General features: G+C 53.3%; 1 protein-coding gene across 1 annotated transcript; it reads right to left on the reverse strand.

Annotated features, from left to right (window-relative positions):
* Nucleotides 1–4,489: 4,489 nt before the first annotated feature.
* Nucleotides 4,490–8,784, reverse strand: CIMIP5 (ciliary microtubule inner protein 5). Its single transcript, XM_075555824.1, has 3 exons — nucleotides 8,546–8,784; nucleotides 6,460–6,499; nucleotides 4,490–4,681 (listed from the first exon to the last, which is right to left on the reverse strand). The coding sequence occupies exons 1-3, from the start codon at nucleotides 8,782–8,784 to the stop codon at nucleotides 4,490–4,492; spliced, it is 471 nt and encodes a 156-aa protein (XP_075411939.1).
* Between the last annotated feature and the right edge of the window lie 498 nt (nucleotides 8,785–9,282).

A 9,282-nucleotide genomic window follows, 5' to 3' on the forward strand; every position in this document is an offset into this window, starting at 1 on the left:
CTGAGCAGCCACGGGTGTAGCAGTGCAGGAGTGTGGCTGTTACTTAATCTCCTGTCAACTTGAGTGAAGGAGTGGAGTCTAGCCTGTCAATCAGATCATTGCCAATGTGGCCTCTCTGGGTGTGGTCTTCTCCTGAGGATTCTGGGAACTCCTGTCTTTCTCCTTGGAGAAACACATTCCTGTTGAAAAGCCACATGGAGCCACGCTGATGGCGGCCAGAGCCCTGGCTTTGGATCCACAAGACTTTCCACTCACCAGCCTGTGATATTCCTCCATTCAGTGTCATTGCATGTGCTGAGTGAGTATGAAGAATTCATAGGTTAATATTGGACATATGGGCTAATATTGACCTTATGGGCTTGATCTGGACTGGGCTAGGGTGTTTTATTGATGCATAATTACTTCTTGATATAAAATTCTCCCTTGCACATATATGAATGTCAATGAGTTTGTTTCTCTAGCCAATCCGACTAACACAAGGAGAAAGGGTTGTGTTGTGGAAATAGCGTGTGCTGTGTAACTTCTGAGAACCCAGGTGGTTTTCTTGAGGAAAGGGGGTCTTAGGCCTTGGGAGAACCTCTTCCCACTTTCCCAAGACCCCTTAGACCCCGTAGAGCACAGGGAACCCTTGTGAGACGGCGAATTAAATGTTGAGCAGCTGGGAGTTCAGTGGTTCAAACGCGTCAGCCTCACCTCGGGAGAAAGACGAGGAGGCAGTCTCAGAGCAGTCCTGTCTTGCAGGGTCGCTGCTGTGTGTCAGAATCAACCCCACAGCCACAGGGTTGGTTTGGTTTAATAGCAATTAGTGTGTCAGGACAGGCGGGGACTTCAAAAAACCTCTGGGAAAATTCCATTCTCTTTTCCTTCCATTTTGGCATGAACTCTTTGAAACCCTGATGTGCTCTCAGGAGCCAGATGAAATTGGTGGGTTTGGACGTGGCTTTGTAGCCCCTGGCATGTTCTCTAACCCCTCTGTAGCTCAGTTTCCTCAGACGTACGGCATGAAAATACCTTTCTCATAAGGACATGGAAAAGATTAGATATCCATAAAGATGACAGCTTTTAATCCCCGGAAAGCCAGATAAAGCCCACAGAGAGGGAGCCCTGGTAATGTAGTGGGTTCTGAGTTGGGATGTCACCTCAAAGTCAGCAGTTCGAAACCAATAGCAGCCTCTCTGTAGGACAAAGATAAGGCCTTCTTTGGGAAACCCACAGGGACAGTTCTGCTGTGTCCTCTATGATGGTCACTTTGCATTGGGATGGACTTGGGACAGTGGAGGCAGCCATTCAGCTGCTGATGCATTTCCCCGGGTCTGCAGGCTCCGGCATTGCCATCCTAAGACATGGCTCAGGGCGCTGCTTGCTCACTTACTGGCTGGACTTTCCCTGAGGACTTTAGGGTTTTCTTCTTATTTTTTTTTTTTAGGGTTTTCTTTGCAACCTGAATCTCAGTTTGTTAAGTGTCGGTTTATGTCCTTGGGTTGTGGGCAGCAGCAAACAAGAGAATACATTTTAAATGCTTTATACCGCATATGTGCAGTCCTGGTTATTAACCCCCCCCCCACATTCACATGTTTGGGGGGTTGTCCCTATCGCTGCTCCATTGCCCCTCCCTCTTGGGCCCCTCCCCCCTACCGCCCCCAAATCCTCTGTGTCTTTAGGCTGGGGGAGAGAGAAAGAGGGGCCACACTGGGAGCTCTGTCCCACGGGCGCAGGTTGCCACAAGCTTGGTTCTCCATGGCCTGGACGGCTGCAGGGTATGACCTAGCTGGTGCCCAAAAAAGGAGAGAGGACTCCTTTGCTTTGAACCAGCAGGCAGGAAAAACGTTTTTGGTGCAAATTTTGGACGTAAGAGGGGCCCCGACTGTCCACTGTCCATTGTCCTCAGGATGTCCACATGGCCTTTGGGAAGGGCAGCTTCTGCCCCCCAGACTCTGTGCCAGCCCTGCACAGCTGAGCATCATGCCGAACCAGATGTGTGTCAGCACTCTGGCTCCAGCCTGCTCCTGGGCCCTACTGCATCCACCCACTGCCCAGAGTGTGGCAGGGCGGATTCAGCCTCCACTGAAATCCCTTGGATCAGGAGCCTTGGCCTTGGACGGGGTGCATTCAAAAGAGGGTCACTGCAGAAATGAAACTCACCCTCACTGTCGTCTAGTGGGTCCTGGCTCAACAACCCTGCAGGGGCGGGGGTGGTGGTGTGTGTGTCAGCGAGCTGCCTCTCTGGGTTTCTGAGGCTGTGAATCTGTGGGAATGTGTGGTCTTGTTCTCCCTCTCGGAGTGGCTGCTGGGCCAGTGCTGCCAAACTGGCTGTTGACAGCTCAACACGTGGCCCGACCAGACACCTACCGCAGATAGAATTAGGTTAACATTGAACATGTTATCATTGGTTTTCCCCTTGGACCCATTTTTAATTTTCTCGACTTTTGATTACTTTCTGCTTTCTTTTGGATTGAGGTTTTTCTGTGTTTTATTTGGTTATTGGTTCCCCACCTCCCACCCCCCCCCCCGACACCTGTTTTTGGTCTGGTTTCCTTGCTATCATATCTAGGATAGGTCTATATCTATAGAGATCAGAACTAGATTCATAGTTCCTTAGGGTTAGGGCACGGGGTTGGGGGGAAATGGGGAACTAATAATAATGGGTATAAGAATGAAGAAAATGTTATAAAATCAATTGCAGTGACGGTAGCACAAGTCTCTTTTTTAATATACGTAAGCAATTGAATTGTGTGGCACATGAATCAATAAGATGGTTTTTCCAAAATAAATCATGTGGTGGACAGGGAACATGACCTGGACCCAGGTCACAGGGCACATGGGATGGCCTCAGCTGAGCTGCCCTGCAAGGGCCCCGCCCCCAGCCTCACCCCGACCACCTTAGTCACAACTGCGGGATCCACAAAAGAATGGAGGGGCAGAGAGACTGACTTTGAGAAAGGCGGCCTTCTCAGAGCCCTGCCCGGCACCCCCTCTTTCTGTAGGAACCACACCTGCAACGTGCTCCCTCTTGAGAGGAGCCTCCCCTGCAGGCACAGCACCCACGTTGTGCCCCAGGCCTGGCCGAGGCACGAACTGTCTGAACCGAGCAGCCCAGCGACAGGCCCAGCGACAGGCCCAGCGACAGGCGTGGTTTCGTGTTGTGCTGCCAACCACAGACCAGCGGTCCAGCACCAGCCAGCTCCGAGGGAGCAAGAGGAAGCATTCGGCCCAGTAAAGGTTTCGTCCCAGAACCCCCAGCGGCAGTTCTATCTTGTCCTATAGGGCTGCTATGCGTCGGGATCGGCTGGATGCCAGTGCGTTTGAGATTCATGAAGCTACTCTTAGCTGCCGTATAAAAGTGGTCCGATGACTCTCTCCAGCTGCAGCAGGCAGAAGATGGCCCATCTGAGGTGCCCTGGCCGATTCCCTGGGCCCCGTGACTCCACCGCCTCAACAAGGAAGCATGCAGATATAACCGGGTAAGGACCTTACGATGGAGAAGTTGTCCTGGATGATCAGGGTGGGTCTGATGGGGTGACAAGGGTCCTTACGTGAAGGCAGAGGAGGCAAGAGAGAGACACACACACACACACACACACACACACACACACACACACACACACACACACACACGAAGAGCCTCTGATGCTGGTGTTGAGGATAGCAGGGAGCCAGGCAAGGGCAGAGGGCAGCCGCTGCAAACTCAAACTCCCTGCCATCGAGTCGACGCCGGTTCACAGCAATGCTTTGCAGGTTTCTGAGACTGTGGATTTCTTTCAGAGTAGAAAGACTGGGCTTTCTCTCAAGGAGCGGCTGGCGGTTTCAAACTGCCAACCATGCAGATGACAGCCTGACACCTAGCCCCTACACCCCCAGGCTCCTCTGGAAGCTGCAAAGGGCAGGTAGCAGGCTGGCCCTAGAGCACGCACAGGAGGAAGGCGCCGCGCTGACCCCTGGACGTTAGCCCGGCGAGACTCGTTTCTGCAGTTCTAACCTGCATCAAGATAAGGTCGTGGGTTTAAGTTACTAGGTTTGCGTTATTAAATTGTCACGGCAGTAAAAGGAAACCAACCTAAGGGGCTTCCAAACGTTGGTGGAAAACTAGAATTGGAAGAGAACGGAACTGTTCCATGATTGGTCACAAGTCCCCCTTGTACGTGCTTGGGGACACGGGCACAGAGTGTTCTAACCTGCCCCGGGTTACAGAGCAGGAAGGAGCTGGGAGCAGGGTTGGAACCCGCGGAGTCAGCGCTCACAGGCTGGTGGAAGGAGTAAGGTTGGATTTGCTACAGAGTTACAGGTGGTCTGGCCTCGGGCAACTTTCTTGAACCCTCTTGGTGTTTGTTTCAAAGCCCCCCCCCCCCAGGCTCTGGTGGGACTTAGAGACACCTAAAGTGCCAACTAACGTGCGCGCGTGCGTGAGGACTGTCTTCCGTGGGCCAGGCTGCGTGGAAGTCAAGTCAGGGTCTCCCAGCCCACCTCAGGGAGACACGGACCCTCCTTGGTCCTAGACGGGCTGCAGCTCGTCTTCAAGCTTCTTCTTCCGAACTCCTTCGCTGAAGAAGAAGTCCATGCGGACGAGCGCTTTCCCCAAAGGCGTGTCCATCCTGCTGCCCACAACCTGGCTGGTGGAGTTGGGGACCGTGTCTGAGAAGAGGGGGACCCGCTCCGGCAACGCGGGGTGCTCCTTCCTATTGCCCTGAGGAGACAGCTGCCGTCACGCACGGTGGGGAAACGGGAGGGCATCTCCCAGCCAGCCACCCGAGAGCCCCTTGGGAGAGGAGAACACAGAGCAGAGGCTGGACACCATCGTTGGGTATCTGTCCTCCGACGGCGACCCCAGGAGAGCCACACACTCCCCAGACCTTTGTCGGCGTGTCCCTTCTCATCCTTGGGTCCCACTCCCCCTAGAAGCCGCCACCCTCCTCGACTTTACCACTTTACCGTGTGCTCTTCCTAATTTAATTACCTGCCTCTCAGCCGCCTCCTGAGGCAGGAGCCCCGAAGGACCGCATCTTGTTCCTCCATCTCCCGCGCCCTCCCCACAGAAGACCCCGTTTCCTCTCTGAGCACAGCTCCAGAGGGCTTTGTTCCCCTTCGCCGTAGACAGACTTTACTCGACGGAGGACATGTCTGCAACTGGACGCCTCAATGCGATGCCATGAAATGAACACCAAACGAAAATTAGTACACTCCGCCCCGTGGAGCCTCTCTGGCTCCACGGTCACCTCCGCGTGACCCGAGTCACCCCGACTGTCTAACGAATGGTGTTCCGTCCTCTCCACCTGGCATCTTTGTCTCAGAAACACGTTTGTGAGATCCAGCCACCTCGCTGCTACCTGTTCTTGCTGTTCTCCATGGCGTGAGTCGCACGCACATCCCGCTACCTGTTCATTCACGCCGCTGGTTTCTGACCCTTTGGGCAGCGCTGCTTTGAGCCTCCATGCGTGGAAACGAGTTTGGGTAACCATAGCCGTCCAACTGGCAGGTGAGTGAATGAGCATGCATGAAGAAGAATGCATCTGGTCAGTGGGCGGAGAGGATCAGCTGTCCCCGACCCTAGTTATGGTGGGCTGTGTCTACCCTGTGTCCGGGGACAGGGCTGCAGTCGAGTATTCTCTGGGGAAAGGCCATGTTGCAGCGGCCCTGCTGTTGGTGTGTGATATTGATTTCTGTCGTCCTGTTGCTATTACATAAACCCTTAGCAGAACGAGACTGTGGGAGGCTGGAGGGTTGGCCCGGGGACTCAGTGTAGGATTTCAGGCTCCGGGAATACATCTTCTATTCCGGGCCAGAGAGCAACAAGCCCAGCAAGTCCAGCAAGGCTGGCATTTGCATCTTTTCTCAGGCTTACAAGGTTCAGGTCAGTGTGGCCAGTTTCCAGGTTGACTGTTTAGTGTCCATTGTCCAGGCCAATCCTGTGACCATTCTCATCGCTAAGTTCACCCACGTACAAACTAAGTCCATCCGACCCGAACAAAGCATCCGGACCGTATGGGGCCCTGGCGGTGGGGCGTAATCCAGATTTTACCCCAGGAGCTATTTAATGAAGGGTTTTAAAGAAAGGAGTGGGGTGGTCAGTTTTACTGTTTAGGGAAATTCACCGGGTGACAATGTGGAGATTGGATTAGAGTCGATGATGTTAGCAGCAGGGAATTCGTTCACCAAGTTTTGCCACCTAAACTGGCTCTCCTTACCTGCACACCGCATTCACACGTCAGCATGCCTAGCCGATATCCTGCATTGCTGATCCCTCTTAATAAAATCAAGAAATACTTCGAAAAATAAGTGCCCTACAAGAATATTTTCTTTTCCATGAGAACTTGAGTGTCTTGAAATGTGTTAGCATTTTACTCCGGTCTGTACTTCCTAGCGTGTAGCACAGAGTAGGTGCTCAATAAACGTTGGATGAATGACAGAGTGGATGTGCACTGATTCAAGACACCAGGATACCTGTTTGGAGCAGGTTTGCCTTACCATCGGATCATAGTCTTTCAGGAAACTCCAGTGGTGGGCCCTGGGAAGGAGAAGCACATTGACAGCATGAGTTCTCTGCATGACGTTGTGATACATGACATTCACCGTGACGGGCCAGTCTCTCGATGCCCCAGATAGATTATATCATGTCCTTGCTGATGTGGTTATTCCTTGCTATCCAGGTGATGCCAACTTGTGGCGACCTTGGTGTGCAGAGCAGAGTTGTGTGCCCGTGGTTTTAAGGCTGATTGACCTTTGGAAAGCAGACAGCCGACCTGTTTTTTTGAAGAGCCTGTGGGTAGGTTTGAACCTCCAACCTTTCAGCTAGTGGTTGGGCACTAGTGATTTGTGGCACACCCTCTATTATGATGTAAAGGAAGGGAATGGATTTTTAAGTGACGCAAATGCCAGGTATTATCTAGGTCTTGGTATCCCGGGGCTTCCGTAGAACAGACAAAGATTTCAGTGAGCAATCATTTCTAGGGTGTAACTGATGGGAGGTGGGCAGGGCGGCCTGGGTGAGGACATCGAGTACAACCGGACCATGGCCCCACACATTTTAAGTAGCATGCTCAACTATATTGTGATGAAAACAAGTTCTGACTTCCCGAAACCTTTGAAAGTATTCGGGGTGTGTGACAACTCGGGGGAAAGTGGTCAGATGAAAGTGTTACTGGAATTGGTCGTCCAATTCTTATTTGCACCCATATTTTAAAAGATCAAACAATTACTCCAGACTCGGAATGAAGACAGTCATGATGTGCCCCGATGCCATGGGCCTCCAGAAGGCTCCTCGTTGGCTGGCTGTTTCTCCAGGTCTTTCACCTCTGCATTTTGAAACAACCTTCCTACCCTGTGCTTTCTTGGCTTTGACATTGAAACGTGAGGGATCCCTGGTGGCGCTGCCATCACCCCATCACGTTCTGCAAACAGTTGGTCTCGGAAACTCCCGGGGCAGCTCTACCCTGCCCCTTAGGGTTGACATGAGTCGCATGGACTCCATGGCAGGGCCGTTCCTGCTTTCCACGTGACTTTCTGCAGTGGGACATGATCCCTTCCTCTCCCCTCATTCTTAGAAAAGAGTGGAATTAGACATTTTCGTTAAATCGCCACTCTGATTTATGTCATTATGATTATGTACATACAGATGCAGGAGTGTGGGAGGAGGGGCAAATTGAGAGTCACGAGCACCCTTCCCCCCCCCCCCAACTTGAAGAGAAGCAAATGTGTCCAAGGGCTTCCCCTCCAGCAGAAGTGCCTTCTCCCCCTTGTCTGGCTGCCTTTCTCATCCGGTGCCCCTGGGCAAGTGCCCCAGGCTCCCCTCCCCGTGCCAGTCTGCTCTCAGTGTGTCTACCGGGAGCGAACTGGTGGCACTAGAAACCGCTCTGCGGGGGCTTCCTTCAGGTGGGGTCCTGGCACCTGCCATCCCTTAAATGTGCTTAGTGTTGCTGATTTTTTCCTAGCGTTCATAATTACATTTCTTCCCAATGTTCTTAAGTTGCAAAGAAAATTTATTCCATTGATTTCACACTGTTAAAAACCCAAAACCTACAGCCCCACTCAGTACCCCTTTCTCACAAGCACACGGACCAGCTAAGGGACAAGCACTTCCAGGCTTTTTTTCCTCCAGAGAAAACCTCAATTTGAGAAAAACAAAGAAGAGAAAAAGAGAGAGAATGTTAAAAACCACATTAAGCTCAGAGTGCACTGAAAGGGAGATGGCGTGTCCAGGTTTTAACTGTTCGAGTCACGGCACAATGTGCCCAGTTCTTCCACGGCCTCTTCAAAACCCTTCCCTGCCTTCCTTGCCCGTCCACAAGCAAGCCCCCCCCCCCCCCCCCTGACTGCCTGGCTGCACTGACCACTCTCTCAGGTGTTCCCCTATCCCTTCAACCTGAGGAGATCCACCCTTCCCCCCAAACCTCCTCCCACTCCTCCTCCTCTTCCCCGGAAGCCCCGCAGGCTCTGGGTCTGCCCGCGCCCCCAGCACACCCTGGACTTGGAAGTCCATCTTCCTCCTCTTGCCTGGAAAAGGGGGTGGTGGTTCCACCTGGGAGGGAGGAAAGAGGGTGCCCCACGGACTCACCAGCGCCTCTGACTCCGCAGCTCTGCTTCCACAAGCTCCCTCCACAGCTGGTCCTGCTGCGTGCCCTCTGCTCTCGGGGTCTCCTGCTCGGTCTTTGAGCCCCGGGGCTTCTGGAGACCCCTGCGAGTCACAGGGCCACCCCGAGCAGGTGGGGAGATGGAGGCCGGCTCTTTGCTTGAGGGCAACCTGTATCCAGCAGATGTGGTTCTCTGTAGGCCAGGACTGGGGCGGCTCCCCATGAGTGAGTGTGTGTGTGAGTGTGTGTGTGTGTGTGTGTGTGTGTGTCTGGGGGCGTGTGGCCCCTGTTCAACCACCCCTTCCCTTCCTAACCAGGAGAACTGGTACAAAGATCCTGCTTGCCTGAGTGTGGGGCCTGACTGCTCCCCCAAGGCTGGGAAAGCTTTTGAGCAGAGCTGTGTTTGGAAATCCTGCCCATGTTGACGGTCACCCTGGGAACCTGCAGTTCCCAGTGTGCCCAGGATGGGCGGCCCCTGGAGGGCCGTGTGTGTGTGTGTGTGTGTGTGTGTGTGTGAGAGAGAGAGAGAGAGAGAGAGAGAGAGAGTCCCAGGGGTAGGGAGGAGAGAGCCTTCAGCTCTGTGTATTGACCATGACCTCTCTTTCCCAGGTGCAGGAGGCCGACACCCAGTGGGCAGAAGTAGGAGCCCACATCCTGACTCCTGATCCAGCCCAGCAGGAGCCCTGGTGGTGTCTGGGCTGCTAATCTCAAGGTCAGCAGG

Source organism: Tenrec ecaudatus, chromosome 8, assembly GCF_050624435.1.
Source record: "Tenrec ecaudatus isolate mTenEca1 chromosome 8, mTenEca1.hap1, whole genome shotgun sequence".
Classification (NCBI taxonomy): Eukaryota; Metazoa; Chordata; class Mammalia; order Afrosoricida; family Tenrecidae; genus Tenrec; species Tenrec ecaudatus.